Source organism: Sapajus apella, unplaced genomic scaffold (assembly GCF_009761245.1).
Source record: "Sapajus apella isolate SASKATOON/1434 unplaced genomic scaffold, GSC_monkey_1.0 scaffold12, whole genome shotgun sequence".
Taxonomy (NCBI): domain Eukaryota; kingdom Metazoa; phylum Chordata; class Mammalia; order Primates; family Cebidae; genus Sapajus; species Sapajus apella.
In genome coordinates this window covers 8,611,410-8,631,614 of record NW_022436952.1, presented here as the reverse complement: position 1 = coordinate 8,631,614, position 20,205 = coordinate 8,611,410, and the positions used below count along the sequence as shown (strand labels likewise).

General features: G+C 48.6%; 1 protein-coding gene across 3 annotated transcripts; it reads right to left on the bottom strand.

The window, feature by feature from the left end:
- Positions 1 to 12,384: 12,384 nt before the first annotated feature.
- On the bottom strand, positions 12,385 to 19,916 carry RSAD1 (radical S-adenosyl methionine domain containing 1). 3 transcript variants are annotated; one of them, XM_032280002.1, is made up of 10 exons: positions 19,671 to 19,910; positions 18,756 to 18,889; positions 18,434 to 18,638; positions 15,945 to 16,187; positions 15,560 to 15,623; positions 14,818 to 14,965; positions 14,547 to 14,601; positions 13,755 to 13,858; positions 13,421 to 13,570; positions 12,385 to 13,179 (listed from the first exon to the last, which is right to left on the bottom strand). In XM_032280002.1, the coding sequence occupies exons 1-9, from the start codon at positions 19,809 to 19,811 to the stop codon at positions 13,453 to 13,455; spliced, it is 1,212 nt and encodes a 403-aa protein (XP_032135893.1). In that variant the 5' UTR covers positions 19,812 to 19,910; the 3' UTR covers positions 12,385 to 13,179; positions 13,421 to 13,452. The 3 variants fall into 3 exon arrangements, 2 of the variants coding, with proteins under 2 accessions (XP_032135893.1, XP_032135892.1); XM_032280001.1 differs by having other exon boundaries at positions 15,822 to 16,187; positions 19,671 to 19,909; XR_004269576.1 differs by lacking the exons at positions 12,385 to 13,179; positions 14,547 to 14,601 and having other exon boundaries at positions 15,822 to 16,187; positions 19,671 to 19,916.
- Positions 19,917 to 20,205: the final 289 nt, after the last annotated feature.

The window sequence follows — 20,205 nt, the reverse complement described above, 5'->3', positions numbered from 1 at the left end:
TGAATTTGCCTATTCTGGACCTTTCCTATACATGAAATCATACAGTATGTGGTCCTTTGTGTCTGTTTTTTTCACTTAGCATAATGTTTTCATGTATTCATTTCATTGCAAAATAATATTTTATTGTATGAAGATGCCATATTTTATTTATCAATTGTTGGAAACATGCTAGGTGCTGCAAAGAAAAATCAGCACTGAGACAAGGATCTCTCAGCAAGGCAGTTTTACTTTCTGAAGAAAGGGTACTCCTTGTTGACAGTCTTGCCATGAGAGTACAATGAACAAAGGAAAGATAGGCATATTTATTCTTTATGCATTGGGTCCTTACTGATGTGTCTGGTCTCTGTTGGTTGAACCTTACAATATAAACTAAAACGTGATTGGCTAACGACTTAAAACTTTCTAAATAGGTAAGGCAATGGAGAACAAAGGAAAAGAGGAAGTCCAAATAAGGAAGGGAGAGGAAGTTGCTTGCGAAAGGGCTTAGAAAAGTAATAACATAAATATCTTGGTTAAAGTACAAGGACATAGAATGTACTTATTCCTTTATACCTAACAGCTACGTAGGATAGGGCTTAACAAAGAGTTACTAACAAAAAGCCAGAAGGCTTTGAAGAAAGTCTTTAAAAGAGACTATTATTTTTTAAATTTATTATTATTCTTTAACAAGAAGGGAAACTTTGAAGACGAACTTTTTACTTTCTACATCCATTCATCAACTGATGGGCATTGAGCTGTTTCCACTTTGTGGCTATTATGAATAATGCTGCTATGAACATTCGTGCACAAGTTTTTATATGACTACACATCTTTAATTCTCTTAGGCATATTCCTAGGAGTGGAGTTGCTGGATCATACAGTGACACTAGGTTTAACGTTTTTGGGAACTCATGACTGTTTTCCACAGCAGCTGCACCATTTTGCACCCCTACCAGCAGTGTATAAGGGTTTTGATTTCTCCACATATTCACCAACACTTGTTTTTATTATCATTTTTATTATAACCATCCTAGTGGGTTTGGGGGCAGTAATCTCATAGTTTTGATTTCCATTTTCTTAATGGCTAATGGTGTTGAGCATCTTTCATGTGCTTCTTAGTCACTTGTATATTTTATTTAGAGAAACGTCTGTTAAAATTATTTGCCTATTTTTATTTATTTTTGGAGACGGAGTTTTGCTCTGTTGCCCAGGCTGGAGTACAGGGCATGATCTTGGCTCACTGCAACCTCCACCTCCCAGGTCCAAGCAATACTTATGCCTTACAGTCTCGAGTAGCTGGGATTACAGGTGTGCACCATCACATCCAGCCAATTTTTGTCTTTTTAGTAGAGACAGTGTTTCACCATGTTGGCCAGGCTGATCTCGAACTCTTGGCCTCAAGTGATCCACCTGCCTCGGCCTCCCAAAGTGCTGGGATTACAGGAGTCAGCCACTGCATCTGACCCTTTGCCCATTTTTAAATCGAGTTGTTTGTGTTTTCATTGCTGAGTTATAAGAGTTCTTTATAAATTGAGGATATTAAACTCTTAACAGTTTCAGAGGATGTCTGGTGGAAAAAAACTCTTACCAGATATATAATTTGTAAATATTTTCCCCCTTTCTATGGGTTTTCTTTTTACTTTCTTAATAGTGCCCTTTGATGTATAAAATTTTACAAGTTTTGATAAAATCCAGTGTATTTATTTTTCTTTGGTTGTTTTAGTTATGGGTGCTAACTTCCTGAACATTTACAACCACATGAGGTAGAGAATATCATTAGCATTCTCATATTACAGATGAGGAAACTGAGGCAGAGAAGGGCTAAGTACCCCGCCCTGATTAAGCAGTGAGTGGGCAGCAGAGCTTCCCGACTAGCTGAGACTACAGGCACACACCACCATGCCCACCTATTTTTTTGCATTTTTTTTTTTTTTGAGACGGAGTTTCGCTCTTGTTACCCAGGCTGGAGTGCAATGGCGCGATCTCGGCTCACTGCAACCTCCGCCTCCTGGGTTCAAGCAATTCTCCTGCCTCAGCCTCCCGAGTAGCTAGGACTACAGGCGCGCACCACTATGCCCAGCTAATTTTTGTATTTTTAGTAGAGACGGGGTTTCATCTTGTTGACCAGGATGGTCTCGATCTCTTGACCTCGTGATCCACCCGCCTTGGCCTCCCAAAGTGCTGGGATTATAGGCGTGAGCCACCGCGCCCGGCCTTTTTTTGCATTTTTAGTAGCGACGGGGTTTCACCATGTTGGCCAGGATAGTCTTGATTTCTTGACCTTATGGTTCTCCTGCCTCGGCCTCCCAAAGTGCTGGGATTACAGGTGTGAGCCACCACACCCGGACCACAGCTCATTTTATTATTGTTCGTGGATTAATCTAAAGGGTCCATGCTTGGTGGGGACTGGGAGAAGGGGCACATTTCCTCAGCAACTTCCCCAAGGACCCAAAGCAGCCTCCCTGAGCTGAGGCCCTGTGTGCAGGGAGGGCTCCAAGAGAGAACTAATCTAGAGTGAGGGCAGAGGAAAGGCACATTCCGGGGTGTCCTGGGTGTCAGGCATCTGGGAGGCAAGTGGGGCAATCCCTGCCTGGATTAGTCAGCCACTTGAGGAATGGAGTCACTCCTGCCTGACCTGCTGGGAGAAGGCAAGGAGCACTGGTATGAGGAGTCAAATAGTGGGAGTGCCTGCCGCCTGGAGGCGGCCAGTTAGTTGGCCTCATGGTGCACAGCCTCCCAGCCACCCAGGAGGTGACAAGTTCTATGCTGAGCCAGAGGGAAAATTTTCTAGGAGTCAAGGTTGCCTACTGAAGTTTCAGCAACACAGGGAAATGACAGGTATCTCTCTGTCTTGTCAGGCAGCAGGAATTCCTGTTCAAGACTGTGTTCTCTGGAGCCAGCATGCCCAGGGCACTGAAGGAGTTAAGAACATGCTACCCCAAAATCTGCTGCTCTGGCTTCTTGACTATTTTGAGTTAAAGGCATTTGAAAAATAGCAGGTGCAAGAAGATCATGTGAACCTTCCTTCTGCTTTTCTTTTTTCTTCTTCTTATTATTTTTTTTAGACAGGGTCTCACTCTGTCACCCAGGCTGGAGTGCAGTGGCACGATGATAGCTCATTGCAGTCTTGACCTTCCCAGGCTCAACTGATTCTCCCACTTCAGCTTCTAAGTAGCTGGGACCACAGGTGCACTGCCACACTCAGCTATTTTTAAATTTCGTTTATAGTGTTGAGTGTCTCACCATATTGCCCAGGCTGGTCTCAAACCTCTAAGCTGAAGCAATCCTCCTGCCTCAGCCTCCTGAAGTGCTCGGATTACAGGCTTGAGCCACCACACCTAGCCTCTTCTGTTTCTTAAAAGCAGTAGGTGGTCATGTGTGACAGTAGATGGCCGGCCGTGGTGGCTCATGCCTGTGATCCCAGGACTTCAGAAGGCTGAAGAGGGTGGATCACCTGAGGTCAGGAGTTTGAGACCAGCCTCACACGGTGAAACCCCATCTCTACTAAAAATACAAAAATTAACTGTGTGTGGTGGCACATGCCTGTAATCCCAGCTACTTGGGAAGCTGAGGCAGGAGAATCACTTGAACCCAGGAGGTAGAGGTTGGGGTAAGCTGAGATTGCGCCATTGCACTCCAGCCTAGGCAACAAGAGCGAAACTCAACCTCAAAAAAAAAAAAAAAAAGAAAGAAAGAAAGAAAAAGAAAAAAGCACTAATAGTAACCTCTACCACATTTTGTGGCAGGAACTGTTTAAGGCTCTTTTCATCCATCCATCATCACAGACCTTATGACTGCCTTGCAAGGAAGGCATGGTCCTGGTCCTGCTCTAAGAGGCAAATAGGTGGAGATTCATAGGGTGAGAGACTTAACTAGGGTAGCCAGCCAGTAAGGAACACTGGTCCCCTCCTAGGGGCATTGCTGTGGCAGCCCCCCAATCCCACTCACGCTGCAGGATCCTCACCACTCTTTCACCCCCAGCCCCAGCCCTGAGAAAGCAGGGAGAATTGACTGTGGCTCAGGCGGGATGTAAAATGGGAACTCTGACCCAAAAGGACAAAGCAGGGCCAACTGGCTCTGGGAGACAGAGTGGCCGAGGACCACCACCCTCCTCTCACCGCCCGCACAGAGAGCCCAGCCTACAAGCCACTCTCAGGCCCTGGCTAGTGCAGCGATTCTGAACATGTCTGAATGTCAGGCTCAGGGGAGCTTTTTAAAAAATACAGACTCCTGGATCCAGCAATTCTGTAGATCTGAGCCGAGGTGCAGGGGTGGAGGGGGGTGGGGGCCAGAATGAGCATTTTGGAGCTTCTGACTGTTCTGATGCACAGACAAGCTTAAGAACCTGGAGTTGGTCCAACCCCCTCACCAACAGTCAAGAAAACTAGGACTCAGATGACAGACGTGTCCTTCCTAGTTGTATAGTAGGAAGTGACAGTCAAGATTCAAATTCAAATGCAAGCAGGCCTAGCCACCAACATGAGACTGCCTCTCTTGGGAGGAGAAGGCCAGCTTCAACACCAACCACATCTCCGGAGGTGGAACTAATGTCTGGGCCTGGGACTAACAGAAAAAATCCAAAGGCCAAAGATGGACTGAAATATATTAACGTAGTTGAAATTTCTGGAAAACTCACTTCTAAAAAGACAAAAATACATATTTAAATTTATAGGAAAGGACTGGGAAGGATATACATGGTGGCAGAATTATCTAATTTTATCTGAATATCTATTCTTTCCCCCTTAAAAAAAAATTAACCAAGCACTTATATTATGGGGGGAACATGGGGTGGAGAAGCTACAAAATGCTCAGTTTATAAACTATACTGCACAGCCTCCCTATGGATAAGGGTGGCCAGTTAGAAATAAACTGATACCAGACCAGGCGCAGTGGCTCACACCTATACCCCCAGCAATTTGGGAGGCTGAGGTGAGCAGATCCCCTGAGATCAGGAGTTCGAGACCAGCCAGGCCAACCAACATGGTGAAACCCTGCCTCTACCAAAAATACAGAAATTAGCTGAGCATGGTGGCTCACGTCTGTAGTCCCAGCTATTTGGAAGGCTGAGGCAGGAGAATCACTTGAACCAGGAGGCGGAGGTTGCAGTGAACCAAGATCATGCCACTGCACTCCAGCCTGGGTAACAGAGTGAGACTCCATCTCAAAAAAATAATTTTTTTTTAAAGAAACAAAGAGATATCATAGGGTAGGGGGGCTTTAGGGAAAGCTCTTTAGAAAGGGGCTGATTCGACTGGGAAAAACCATGGCATTGCCCCTCCAGCCATCTCCTTGCTGCCTGGAATGCGGGCATGATGGCTGGAGATCCAGGGACAATATTAGTCCACGTGGAGAGCTTAGGGATGAAGCCATAAACTGAAAATGGGCTCTTCATGACTAATGAGCATGAGCCCACCAGGCTAGCCCTGAAATGCGAGGTCCAGACTTCTTTTATGTGCAGAAAAATAAATCCTATCTTGTTTAAGCCTATGCTATTTTGGTTTTCTGTTATATGCAATTGAACCTAAACTTAACTGATACACACACCAAACCTCTGTGGAAGTGTAAATGCGACTTTCACGCCTTAGTTTCTATGCTATGCTCTTGCTTGCATTTATTATTTTTATCTTTTACAATAGAAATGTGTTTGAGTATTACTTGTGTAAGTGTCTGTTTTGGAGTGCCAGCCCCACCACTCCCTAGCTCTGTGACCCTGTGCCGTCAATTTCTCTGAGCCCGTTTCCTCATTTGTAAAGTGGGCATGATGATAATAGAACTTATCTCATTGGGTCCTTGCAGAGCTGAAATGAGCTAATGTACATAAAATTCTTGGTACGGTGTGTGGCTTACAGCTATTGCTGTACTACATTTTGCTACCACCTAGGCACTGGTGGTGGCAGAACCAATTAGAAAAACCCAGGACATGTTGTTGAGTAAAAAAACAGGTTGCAAAACTGGCACAGGGATGTGATCCCTTTTGTGAAAAATTATTTTTATGTCTACATCTATATGTATATCTATGCAGATTATACATATAGATGGGTATGCATATCCAGAGACGCCTGAAGGGATGGTTGGCCAAATGTTAGTAGTGGTAATTTCTGGGTAGTAGAATTTTTGCTTTCTTCTAGATGGTTGAAAGATAGCATGTATTAACTTTTGAGAAGGAAAATAAACAAAAGAAAAACGCTTTGGAAAACAATGTTCCAGTTCTCATGCCCTGAATCATTAAAGCCTTCTTACCTTTTGACCTATCCCACTCTTGAGAATTGACCTGAGGAAATAATTCAAATGAAGGAAGAAGCCATATCCACAAACAACATGCACTACGGCAGTGTTTATTACAGGGATACTGAGCAGCCACGTAAGTGACTTACATTAGGGTAATGATGATTAAATTATTCACTCATTGGAACATTGTGCAACAATTAGAATAAGATGATGACCATGTAGCAATGTGGAAAACTGCTTACGACAATGAGAACTGAAAGGGGCAGAATGCAAAATTAGATCTGGGCCAGGGTCACATCTGGGTAAAAATATGGCATGCATTTAGACTAGGACTGGAAGGGAACACAGGCAAATAAAAACGATGTAATTTGTTGGGACTGATTTCGGCTGATCCTTTTTTCTTTTTCATTTAGAATTCTGTCCAATATTTCTATTATGTGGTTTCATAATAATAATTTTTAAATTGGCTTCAAAAATCCCCTCAGGGAGAAGGGCCAGCAAGGAGAGAAAGATAAAAGGGAGACCTGGAATTCTCCCAGGAGGGGGACTTCTGAGTCAGAGCAACTCAGAGGTAATGTACAAGACATGGAAATTAGACTGAGTTCCAGCTCAGTCTTCTACCTAGATGGTCCCAGAGGTTGTATTCCCTTTGCTTTCTGACTTGGCAGTGATAATCAGATGAACCAAACAGTTGCCAAGGCAGTACTGATGATAAAGCTAGGATCAAGAATGCTCTTCAGGCTGGGCGTGGTGGCTCATGCCTGTAATCTCAGCACTTTGGGAGGCTGAGATGGGCAGATCACCTGAGGTCAGGAGTTCGGGACCAGCATGGCCAACATGTCAAAACCCCATCTCTACTACTAAAAAAAAAAAAAAAAAAAAAAAAAAAATTAGCAAGGCATGATGGCGTGCACCTGTAGTCCCAGCTACTCAGGAGGCTGAGGCAAGAGAATCACTTGAATCCAGGAGGCAGAGGTTGCAGCGAGCCGAGATCAAGCCACTGCATTCCAGCCAGGGGGACAGAGCGAGACTCCATCTCAAAAAAAAAAAAAAAATTCTTTTCATGTTGGAATCATCTAGAAAAATTGATCATGCTTGCTACTGATGAAGCTGTAGAGAAAAGAGCACTAGCAGGCTGGCAAGAATGTGAACTCGGCAGGCTTCCTGGAGGGTAGTTTGGCATTGTGTATCCAAACAATGAATGTGCAAATCCTCAGAGTCAGCAAATCCACTTCTTGGGATTTATCCTAAACCTAAGAAAATGATCAAACCAGTGTATAAAAATATTTACATAACATGTTCATCACAGAGTATATATATATACATATATATATATGCAATAACTTAAAGAGTTTATATTTATCAAACATTAAGCTGGGCACAGTGGCTCATGCCTGTGATCCCAATATTTTGGGAGACTGAGGTGAGTGGATCACTTGAAGCCAGGAGTTCAAGACCAGCCTGGGAAACATAATGAGACTGCATCTCTGTAAAAAATTTAAAAATTAGCCAGGTACAGTGGCTCATGCCCGTAATCCCAGCACTTTGGGAGCCTGAGGCAGGTGGATCACGAGGTCAGTACCGGCCTGACCAACATGGTGAAACCCTCTCTCTACTAAAAATACAAAAAGTAGCTGGGAGTGGTGGTGCATACCTGTAGTCCCAGCTACTGAGGAGGTGAGGCAGGAGAATCACTTGAACCTGGGAGGCAGAGGTTGCAGTGAGCCGAGATTGTGCCACTGCACTACAGCCTGGGTGACAGAGTGAGACTCTGTCTCAAAGAAAAAAAAAATTAAAAATTAGCTGGGTATTGTGGTGTGCATCTGTAGTATCAGCTACAAAGGGGTGGAGAACTGAGGTGGGAGGATCACTTGAGCCTGGGAGGTTGATGTTGAATTGTTTGAACCTGGGGAGACAGAGGTTGCAGTGAGCCAAGATCGCACCATTGCACTCCAGTCTAGGTGACAGAGCACTACTCTGTCTTAAAAAAAGAAAGAAAGAAAAAAAAGAAACTGGAGGCTGAGAGTGGTGGCTCAGACCTGTAGCCCCAGTGATCCCAGCACTTTGGGAGGCCAAGGCGGGAGGATTGCTTGAGCTCAGCAGTTCAAAAGCAACCTGGGTCACGTGGCAGAAACCTGTCTCTACAAAACTTTAAAAATTAGCTGCGTGTGATGGTTCCAGCTACTCACGAGGCTAAGGTGGAAAGATTGCTTGAGCCCAGGAGGTTGAGGCTGCAGTGGGCTGTGACCGTGCACTCCACTCTAGCCTCGGTGACAGAGATGTCAAAAAAAGAAAGAAAGGAAAGAAAAGAAACTGGGAAAACTACAGTTTTTGGCATAACCATGCATTAGTAACAATGGAGACACGCTGTGATCCCAACACTGAAAAACTGGATATAGATACAAATTTACCATAGAAAGACACTCACTGCACGTTAGATAAGACAAGAAAGCTCCAAAGTAAGATGTCTATCATCCCATTTTTGTAAGATTGTGTATCTAAATACATTCATTTGTATATCAGAATTTCTGCTAAGTTATATGCCAGAATCTTAACAATGGCTAATCTTTGAATGGTGGGATTACAAACTGAATCAGGCAGTTTAGTCTCAATTCCGGCGCAGCACCAACTGGAAAGCCTACTGGTCTACAATGGCAGAGGTTCGTTTCTCTCTGCTGTTCATGTCTCTTATGGCTGGCTGCTCTGACCAGCTTCTTTACCCTGGGATCTGGGCTGACAAAACAGTCTCCGTGTGGACATTGCAGGTCACTGCAACAGACAGCTGATGGACCACCCACCTGGCACTGGTTAGTGCCAGGCAAGTTTCATGGCCCTTCCAGACTCAACGAGGTCGGGGCATATAATCCTCCCGAGGCCCTCAGGTGAGGTGCGTGCCAAGGAGGGGTAGCAAATGCTTTGGACATAATACAATCTACCACACAAGTTATTTCATTCTATTATTAAAAATTCTTTTCTTCGCAGAAGGGGGTGAGAGGAGAGATGAGTGTTCTCACAGGCATGATGCCAGCTACATGGGACTGGAGAGCTGATGTGGGAGGATCACTTGAGCCTGGGAGTTTGAGGCTGCAGTGAGTTGTGATCATAACATTGCACTCCAGCCTGGGAGACACAGTGAGACTCTCACCCTCCCCACCCCCAAATTTGAGAGGTCAGGACTCTGCCTAATTTAAGAGGCAAGCCACTTGACCTTGACCTACAACAAGGATAAAACAGTGATGGGACAGAAACTTCTGGATGCCCAGAAGTGTTATGCCAGATCTTCTACTTACTGCCTATAGGACTTGAGTCAAGTTAGGGAACCTCTATGAGTGCGTCTCTTTGTAAAATGGAAACAAAAACAGCTGTCCTGTCTACTTCACACTGCTCAGCAATGGGGTGGGGTGGCTCATGGGCTTTCAAATGATCGGTGCTCTACCTGCATGCAGAAGGTTTGGTGCTTCAAGCTGTAACCACACACGTACCATACGTCCCCAACTTCATCACCAAGGGGGTTGTTCACCCCTTTTACTTGTGTCCATGTAAGGCAGGTGAAAAGATGACAACAGGTCCCACAATGGGGGAGGAGAAGCCCCCTGACGGATGAGCCGTGCAAGGGCTGGGACCTGAAATGAAGGACCCTCTTCCTACTTTGTCATGGGACACTGGAAATAGCTATGTCTCCCTTTCCTCCTGCCCCAGCCTCCTGGGATGGAAGGCAAGAAATGACTGTAATCAGGGGTTCCCAAAAGGGAATGATCATTAGGACCATGTACAAACATTGAAAAACTAGATTCCCGGGCTCTACCTCCAGGAGCTTCTGATTCATCTGGTGAGGGTAAGACCAGACTGAGTCACAGAAGGTGATCTGTGCCACCCCTACTTGGCCCTGGCTTCCACCCAGCTCCTCTGCACAGGTCTCATGAGGTGTCCCAGCAGGGAGGCCTGGACATCTCAGGTGGCACAAGCCCTGGCAGCGGGGAGAAACCTGAGCGGTCCCAGGTTATCTGATGGTGCACCTGCCTCGGCCCCGTGCTCGCTTCTTGAATGTCAAGATCAGAGGAAGTCTCAGGAAGCAGCTCCCCAAGCAGCACGGGTCACCCCACAGGCTGCCCCAGGGCCAGGCTTTCCAGGGCAGCAGGGGCAATGGAGGTAGTAAGAAAATGGTATCCCCTGTCCTGCTCCTAGCCCCTCAGAACCAAATGTGCCCCTGGCTCCCATGACCTGCCTGCATACCTTGACTGACAAGTCTGGAATTAATCTCTTTACACATCTATCAACCTGGCAGCGAGTTCCTCGAGGGCCAGGACAGGTCTTGTTCCTCTCTGCATGCCCAGTGCAGCCCCTGGCACACCATTCGTGCTTGCTTAATATTTCATGAATAAAGGAGAGGTAGTAACACTTACCATGTTACCACAGGGTCAAAGAAGGACGGATATTCACACCCACTGGGCACATGGGAAATGTATGTGCCTACCTGAGAGGTGGGGAGGCCCCATCTTTAGTCACCCAGCTAGAGGCTGAGCTTAGCATGCCTCATTTGGCAGTGGTACTAGATTACTTCTGGCATCATGGTACCCTGTGACATAAGGTATGAAACTGATGGAACCTCTTCCCAGGAAGATGCCCCTCCCACTCTGTCTCACACATACAACACACCAAGTCCAGGTTAAGAGTATCAGCCCTTCATCAGTCACAGTGGCTCACATCTGTATCCCAGCACTTTGGGAGCTGAGATGGAAGGATCACTTGAGCCCAGGAGTTTGAGACCAGCCTGGGAAATATAAGGAGACCCTATCTCTACAAAAAAAAAATTTTTTTTTGAGACGGAGTTTCGCTCCCGTTACCCAGGCTGGAGTGCAATGGCATGATCTCGGCTCACCGCAGCCTCCGCCTCCTGGGTTCCGGCAATTCTCCTGCCTCAGCCTCCCGAGTAGCTGGGATTACAGGCACGTGCCACCATGCCCAGCTGATTTTTTGTATTTTTAGTAGAGACGGGGTTTCACCATGTTGACCAGGATGGTCTCGATCTCTTGACCTTGTGATCCACCCGCCTCGGCCTCCCAAAGTGCTGGGATTACAGGCATGAGCCACCGCGCCCGGCTCTACAAAAAATTAAAAAATTATCCAGGCATGGTGATGCACACCTGTAGTCTCAGCTACTTGGGAGGCTGAGGTGGGAGGACCACTTGAACCTGAGAGGTCACAACTACAGTGAGTTGTGGTCATGCCATGGCATTCCAGCTTTGGCGACACAGCAAGGTCCTGTCCCTGCCTCCCAAAAAGTATCAGCCCTTCAAAAAATGGAAAGCTCTTTTCTAAGAAAGACTAAAACTATCTATAATGATTGTATGTGGTTAATGAATTTATTTATTTTGAGACGGAGTCTTGCTCTGTAGCCCAGACTGGAGTGCAGTGGCATGATCTCGGCTTGCTGTCAACCTCCACCTCCCAGGTTCAAGTGATTCTCCTGCTAAGCCTCCCAGGAAGCTGGGACTACAGGTGCATGCGATCACGCCTGGCTGACTTATGTATTTTTTTGGTAGAGATGGGGTTTCACCATGTCGGCCAGGCAGGTCTTGAGCTCCTGACCTCAAGTGATCTGCCCACCTGTTTCCCTAAGTGCTGGGATTACAGGCATGAGCCACTGTGCCCAGCCTGATGTCTACAACTTTTTAATTATTCAGTCAAAAAATTATACACACATATCCATCTAAAGATGATATAAATGTGGCCAAAAATTAACAATTCATGAATCTATAGGGTGACCACAGAGTCTGGAAACACTTTATTTTTTAATTTTTTTAAAGACAGAGTTTTGCTATGTTGCCCAGGCTGGTCTCAAACTCTTTGGCTCAAGTGATTCTCCCATCTCAGCCTCCCAAAGTGCTGGGATTACAGACGTGAGACACCCTGTCTGGCCTATCATATTTTTCAATAGATTGAAGATGTCCCTGATGGCATTATGAAAATTTGCCTATTTCCAGACTTTCCAGATACATAGTAGACAAAGAATATAAGGTCTCCACTGAACTATCCTTTCATCTTTTCTGTAGGTCTGAAATCTTTCAAAATGAAATGTAGGGAGTGGAGGAAGGACCCTAGACTAAGCTTCTAGTCCCAAAATCAGGATTCTGCGCTCTAAGAAGGAGCTCAGACAAAGGTGAGGACCACAGTCAATGCAGGCTCCAGATGTGATTATTAGGCTATTTAAGTAGAACCATGTGACTATCTCTGTAGGTAAAAGGACAAAGAAGAATTACAAACACTTTGGGTCTTTCCCGAATTCTCTCCACTTTCTCTGGTCAACTCCACCCGCCTTCACTCTCAAGGGAAAGACACAGGGGGAAGGGAGTGGGTGAGGGGACTGAGGAGAGTCTGTGTGGCTCCTGTCACCCCAAACATATTCCAGTTGCCCAAAGATGAGGCAAGGCTTGCTCTGATCTTTCCCAGTCCTCAGAGTCCAGCAGGCTGCTGTGCTGGACACACATGGACCCACCAGCATACATCAAGTCCTTCTGTGTTCTCTCCCTTACGGTCGAGGCTTGAAGCCTGAGAACTATATTCCTCAGCATTTCCTGCCCGCCAGGATTTGCTTTAAAGTCCACTAATGAGAGGCACTTCTAGAAGCCACGATTCCTTTTCCAGCCATGGCAGGCAGTAGGCATGAGGTTCTGCAGCATCTTCTGAGCATTTTCCTGTACATCACCTGCTTTTGTGCTGCTGGAAGCTGAGACCATCAGCAGGAGTCTTCTGTGACTCCTGCACGTTGCTCGTTTCTGACAGTTGCTGCTGGCTTTCTCCAATTTTCACTTCTCTGTCCCTTTCAATGGTTTTATAAATACTTCATTCCTACAGTAGATCCTTCCTGCGTATATTAATAATACCTAGAGGGGACATGGTTTTCCTGATTCGTCCAGCTGTCTTAGGACCTTACTCCAAAGTAAGGAAGGCTTCTCCTCGGGAGGTAACTGCCTGTAGAAAGATTTCCAAACACTGTTCATTCGTTGATGTCAAAAGGTAAACAGAAGCTGACGTGGGTGGTAAGCAACTCCCAGCCATGGAACACATGTCCGGAGATGCTGAATGGGATGCAAGCTCCCGGACCAGAAATGTCCTCCCATCTACCTCACTGCTGCCATTCCCCTGGGGATGCCAGGGCTGGACAATGGCCACATGGAGCAGAGACAGGGCCGACCCAGCCCTCAAAGCCCACCTGGCATTACCCTGGAACACAGGAACATCTGGTCATCCTCCTGGTACGGGGGAGGGGGCTCTCTGCTGCCAGGCCTCTTGGAGCTGAGGCAGGAGGGTCAGCAAGAGAGAGTCCAGCACAGCCAGACCCTTCCAGGAACACCGAAGACCCCTGGAAAACCAAGAGGCCCAAAGGTGACTACTTCATCTTACCAATTTCAAGTCCATCCCCCACCAGGGCCAAAGTCCCCAGCACCCACAGGCCCCAGTCTTTCTTACTTCTCCTGGGTCTGTGAAGCTGTAGTCAGGGCTCCCTGGGATACCTCAGCCCCCTCTGCCCAGCACCCCCAACACACCTGTGATCCAGCTGCAGTAGGCCCCGCTCCAGCAGCTCCTGCACCTCCTTGTTCGCTCCAAACATGTCCCACAGGGTCAGCTGGGGCTCAAACTGCTCCCAGTGCTGGGGAAGCCAGAGGGTCTGAGGTGGGGAGCTGGCCTGGCTATTCCAGGCCATGTGGATGGGTGGTGGTGAGAGATGGGGGAGGGGCCGCTCCAGTATGGAGATTTCAGCAGCTGACATGCATGAAACCAGAACCAGACCAGTGGGCCAGCAGGGAGGTGAGCACTTTCACACCTGTTCCACTGAGGCCGGAACCCAGCTTCCAGCCAAGCCAGGCCTTCCTCTATTCCCCCTCTCTTTCCTCCCCTCTCAGCCACCCCCAGCCAGGGCTTTATGGCTCTGACTTTATCCAGAGCAGCTCTGGGTTTGCTTGATCGTTATCTACTGTGCTTCCCATGAAAGGTCTCAGTGCTCCTTAAAAACATTTGGAAACCCTTTATCTATCCATTGCTTCACACAGCTCAGAAAATTGAGATTCAGAGATGTGGAAGGTTTGTGTCCAAGGCTGCGGTAGAATGGGGCCTGGAACTTGGGTCTCTGCAGCCCTGGTCTAGGGTTCTTAGCTATGCACCACACTGCCCACTGCTTATGCCCATCGGGCCTCAGCTAGACCCAGGCCCCACTTCTAGCTGCCAATCCCACAGGAACTAGAGGTGTATATGTATGTGTGTGGGGGGGGTGGTAGGGAGGGGGAATTGATTCTGCAAGACTTAGGAGGGAGTGATGTGCAAGAATCCCAACTCCTTACCTGGTGAGTGATCCCCACATCAGTGCGTAGCCCCAGGGCCAAAACTTCCTCCAGCCTCAAAGAAAAATCATCAAGGAGTCTTGGAGAGGAGGCCCGTGCTCCTCCCGTTCTTCACATTCTACCCTGGGATGCATTTAGAGGCGGCTAACAGGGACCAGGCAGTATGTGGCAGGGCAGGGGCCAGGGCAAGCCAGGAAATAAAAGAAGTACAGGTGGAGGTGGTTCTGGGGAGTGGGGCCCCTGGGGGAGACCTGTGCCCTTGGATGCTCACAGCTCCAGCCTGCCCAGGGGCACACGCTTCCGGGTGCCATGGCCAAACCGCATCACCTCCTTCATCCAGTTGTCAGGCTCCAATGTCTGGATCCGAGCCTCCCGGGTGTGGCCTCCAGCCCCCTGGGGCATGAATCGCCCGTGGGCCCCTGACAACATCAACACCCATCCCCACATTAGCAGCTGCTAATACTATGTGCTCACCAGATTTAAATCACGTGGTCCCTGGAGCAACTGCCTCTAACAGGCTAGAAATGTAAATTCTTTTCTTTTGGTTTTTTTCTTTGAGATGGGGTCTCACTATGCTGTCAGGCTGGTCTTGGACCCCTGGGCTCAAGCGCTCTTCCCACCTCAGCTTCCCAAGTAGCGTGGATTAGAGGCACGTGACACCACCCCCTCCCTTTTTTTTCTTTTTATCATCTATCCTAAAATACTGACATGTAAATTCTTAGGCTCTCCTCCAGCCCTGTCCAATTGCAAATTCTGGAGGTGGGGCCCAGCAGCCTGGGTTTTAACAAGCCCTCTAGGAGGTTCTCTCACACACCAAAGGCTGAGAACCGCAGTGCAAGGCGTGACATCAAACCCCTTATTATTCATGCTCAACAGTTCTACAGGGAGATATTACTTTTTGCCACATTTTACATATGAGAAAATAGAGGCCTGGAAAGGTTAATGTGGCCCAAGTTCTCACAGCCACGACATTCCTCTCCTGAGTCATCCTTTCTGTAGCTGACGGGACTCACCAGGCCCAATGCCAAGGTACTGACCACACTGCCAGTAAGTCCAATTGTGTGTACTGAGCGCCCCCTGCGGGGAGGAGGAAATAGTGCAGAGTGAAGAGGGCAGGCCCGTTTCTGCTCAGGTAAGGGGCCCCAGGTTAGAATGTCCCACCATCTCAGGTCTGAGAGTGCCCAGTCGGGATCCTTCTCTTCAGAAGGTCACAATGCCCCAGTAACACCGCTGTCTGCCCATGCTCCGCCTCCAGCCATCAGCCCCAGGACTCACATTCCGGGCAAAGTTGGAGACCTCATACTGGCGGAAGCCAGCCTCCCGAAGGACGGCCCGGCCCCTCTCGTACATCTCAGCCGCGAGCTCCGGGTCAGGGGCTGGGAGAGCGCCCTGCTGTACCTGGGCAAAGAGGGCGGTGCCCCGCTCCAGGGACAGCTGGTAGAGGGAGAGGTGGTCGTCACAGTGGTGCAGCAGTTCCTGCAGCTGCCCAAGCCACGGTCCCACCTGCTGGGCTGGCAGCCCCAGCATCAAGTCCACGGACACGCGCCCGGGAAAGAGGCACCTGGCCTCTGCCAGCGTTCGCAGAGCATCGCTGGCTGAGTGCGTCCGTCCCAGCAGCCGGAGCTCAGTGTCATCTAGGGACTGGGAAAAGAGGGTGGGTATAAGCATACCCGCAGCTCAGAAACAGACAAGAACCCTCCACCCCATTGTAGACACAGACACAGGGAGAACACAGCATGTGGCAGGCAGCTGGAAGGCAGGAGGTGGAAAGTCAAGCTGGCCCAAGAACTGCTGTTCAGGGAAGGTTCGCTATGTGCCAAGCACGTTTATGCAGTGTTTAATCTTTGTAACCCTCCAATATCAGTTCCATTTTACAGATGAGAAAACTGAGGTTCAGAGGTGTTAAGTAACTTGCCCAAGGCCATACAGTTGCAAAGTTCGACCTGGAATTTAGGGCTGTCTGACTCCAAATCCAACAGTCTTTACTTTACTTTTTTTTTTTTTTCCTTTAGATGGAGTTTTGCTCTTGCCCAGGCTGGAGTGCAGTGGCACAATCTTGGCTTGCTGCAACCTCTGCCCCCTGGGTTCAAGCGATGCTCCTGCCTCAGCCTCCCGAGTAGCTGGGTGAGACAGGGATTACAGATGCCTGCCACCATGCCTGGCTAATTTTTTGTATTTTTAGTAGAGATGGGGTTTCGCTATGTTGGCCAGGCTGGTCTCAAACTCCAGACTTCGGGTGATCCATCCACCTTGACCTTACAAAGTGCTGGGATTACAGGCATGAGCCACCACGCCTGGCCTACTTTTCATTTTTAAATAATTCTAGCCTACAGAAAACTTGAAAGAAAATCACAAAAAACACTTTCATCTAGATTCACCAATATTTGTTCAGATTTGTGTCTCTTTAAACATACATGCTATTATGCTGAGTCATTTAGCAGTAAGGTATAAACCATCATTGTCCAAAAGAACTTTCTACAATGGTGGAAATGCTCTATAGCTGTACTGTCCAATATGATAGGTAGTACCTGCATGTGATTATTTAAATTTAACTGAATTAAAATTAATTTACCACATTGCAAATGTTCACTAGTCTGTGGATAGTGGCCACTATATTGAATAGCAGTTATAGATGTTATACTCCCTAACCTCTAAATACTTAAGTGAGTATTTCCTAAGAACAAGGATACTCTCTTACATAACCACAATCCAATTACAGAGTTTAGGAAATGCAACATTGACACAATACCATTACGTAATCCATAGTCATATTCAAATTTGGCTGATTGTCCCAATAACACCTACTGTAGTAATTTCTCCCTTCCTCCCCAGTCAGGGCCCACATTTTGCAGTCAGCAGTCTCCTGTCTTCTTTAGATTCCCAGCCTTTCTTTGTCTCTCATGACATTGACATTTTTGAAGAATTCAAGCCAGTTGTTTTTTAAAATGAAGAATTTCTAGAGATCGGCTGCACAACACTGTTTAAAGGTAACACTGCTGTACATTTAAAAATCTGTTAAGTGGGTAGATCTCATTCTGTCTGTTCTTACCACAATAATTTTTTAAACATCTCTTAATTTAGGATTACCTGATGTTTCCTCACAATCAGATTCAAGATATGCATTTTGGGGTAAGTATATCTTAGAAATGATGTGTTTCTGTCAGTATATCCCACCAGAACAAAGCCCACAACCTGGAAGTCCTATGGAAATATCAGAGGTCAACCTGAGAGGAATAGGTTTCTCCCTACTTAAAAACCTTCAATGGCTCCCTATCACTACTAGGAAAGAGCCCAAACTTCTTAGTAGGCACCAAAGGTTTTCGACTCTACCTTGAAGCCTTGTCTCCAGCCTCTCCAGTCACAAGGAATGACTCACAGCTCCCCTAAAACATGCCAGGCTCTTCCACGTCCTGTGTCATTTCCTCCCATGTGCCCCTACCTGGGGAACTCTTCCTCTTCATTCAAACATTACCTCCTCCAGGAAGTTTCAGTGATTTCATCAGACTGAGCTCCCTTCAGGCTGTACTCTGAAAGCCTTTTACAGAGACCCCCTTTACAGGCGACATTCACCATGCTGCAATGATCTGGCTACATGTCTGCTTCCCCCGTGTCTCCAGTCATGTGGCAAATTCTTTTTGAGCACCTACTACATGTCAGGCACTATGGTGGGTGCTTGAAATAGAAAAAGCCACGTCTGATCCCTTTCTCACGAAGTTTGTGGTCTATGACAGCAGCAGACAAGGAGTTACAAAAGTGTTACACCAGGCCCTACAGTGTCCCTGGCATCCAGAAGGAGCTCAATCAATGCTGAATGAAGGAATGTGACCAAAGGTGAGAGAGCACTGAAGGGTGAGGTGCACTGGGATGGGGTGGGTGCCATGGGTTACCTGGAGGCCTATGGACAACCTGTTGACCCCTGCTGCCCCGAACTCCGCCAGCCTGGAGGCTGGAGCTGAAGTGGGATTAGCCTCCAATGTGACTTCCGAGTCTGCAGGCAGGTGGGCTGTCTGTGCCACAGCGTCCAGGACAGCAGCCACTGTGTGGGGACTGGCTAGACTGGGGGTCCCCCCACCAAAGAACACAGACTCCACGCTGGGGAAAGAGGATGGAGAAAGGAAACCTGGGGAAGCCCTCTAGGATGCCTGCACCTATCCCCCACCACTCCTCCAAATAATTCACGAAACGCGGCCTGCAGCCCCCACTACCCACCGTTGCACCCCGCTGAGCCGCAGCAGTGTCTGCGCTTCGGTCACCAGACACTTCTGCATGGCAGCCTCCTCCAGGCCTTGAGGGATGTACTTGTTGAAGTTGCAGTAACTGCAGCGCTTCTCGCAGTAAGGCCACTGGGGGCAGTGAGTGCACGTGTGAGGTGAGAGGAGATTCCGAGCTGCCCAGGCCACTTCCAGGGTTCAGTCGCACACATCCCCATCCCCACCCCCATTCCAAGGTCCTTCCACAGAAGGCAGGACATCTAAGCCACACAACTCCCCAAGACAGGTCGCAGTGGGGTTATTATAAGCACTTCAATGTGAGAAAACTGAGGCTCACTACTTTGTTATGCTGCCTCTTCCAACCAGCAGACGTCAGGAAGGAACTCAACCCAAGCTGTTTCTGGGGTCATAGAATTTCCATACAATTTTCCTATGAGTCTTTCCCAGCTACCGAATCAGACCATTGCTCTGTACAAAAAGTTTGTCTTGCTAAGAGAAAAACTGTTAGGAAATTTGAACCACTTGGTCAAAGTCACCGAGCTGGTGAGTAGCAGAGGCTTCAGGTTTCCGGACCAAGGCTTTTCCCTGCCAGGGCTCTGGGTCCCATCCCAGACCTCATACGGGGGCACGGAAACACAGCAGGCGAGTTCATAGAGTGACAAGCCGCCAACTGGGTTTTGGACTGCCATGGTCACGGCCACAGCTACTGCCACACACCGCGGGCTCCGCCCCGCCCCCCACTCACGTGTGCGTAAAGCGGCGCCACAGTCACGGTCAAGGCTGCGGCCACACACCGCGGGCTTCGCCCCGTCCCCCGCCCCCCACTCACGTGTGCGTAAAGCGGCTCCACAGTCACGGTCAAGGCTGCGGCCACACACCTCGGGCTCCGCCCCGTCCCCCGCCCCCTACTCACGTGTACGTAAAGCGCCGCGCGCGGGCCCCCAGGCTCAGGACTCGGGGACCCTCCCGCTCCCTCCATGCGGCGGCGCCTCTGGGCGGCTCTGGCTGCTGCCGCCCAGCCCCAGGCCCGGGCCCGGGCTCCCGGGAGCGCCATGGCGCCCAGCGCGGCGCGGGGCAGGGACCCGAGCCGGAGACTCGCGCAGGGCCCACGGTGAGCGCGGAGCCGCACCCGGGGGCCGCCGCGGCGGAAGGAAGAGCGGCTGCGTGACCGCGCGCCGAGAGGGCCCGGCCTGGGGATGCGGCGCCACCTGCCGGGCGCCCGGGCGCTCACCGCGGCCGCCTGTCGGTTCTTCCCCAGGCCGCGGGACGGGCTTGCCTGCCTTTTGGCACCCTGTGCCCGGGCGAGTTCCCGGACCCATCCAGGAGCTCTTAGTTCGTTCAGTCAGTTCCTTGACATTTTATGTGCCTGCCCCAGAACTGCGTGCTGAGGACATCCAGGTGCATAAAGCCAGGTTGCAGTCTGACAGGAGAGAGGCAAGGCGTATTAA

What these genes read in the sequence shown, in the direction of transcription:
- RSAD1 (XM_032280001.1), bottom strand. Translation starts at nt 19,811, where the DNA reads ATGGCGCTCCCGGGAGCCCGGGCCCGGGCCTGGGGCTGGGCGGCAGCA. An exon ending in CGGCTCAGCGGGGTGCAACG is followed by an intron (nt 18,639 to 18,755) that starts GTGGGTAGTGGG and finishes CTCTTTCCCCAG; the next exon opens with CGTGGAGTCTGTGTTCTTTG. An exon ending in GGTTGTCCATAGGCCTCCAG is followed by an intron (nt 16,188 to 18,433) that starts GTAACCCATGGC and finishes CTCTTTTCCCAG; the next exon opens with TCCCTAGATGACACTGAGCT.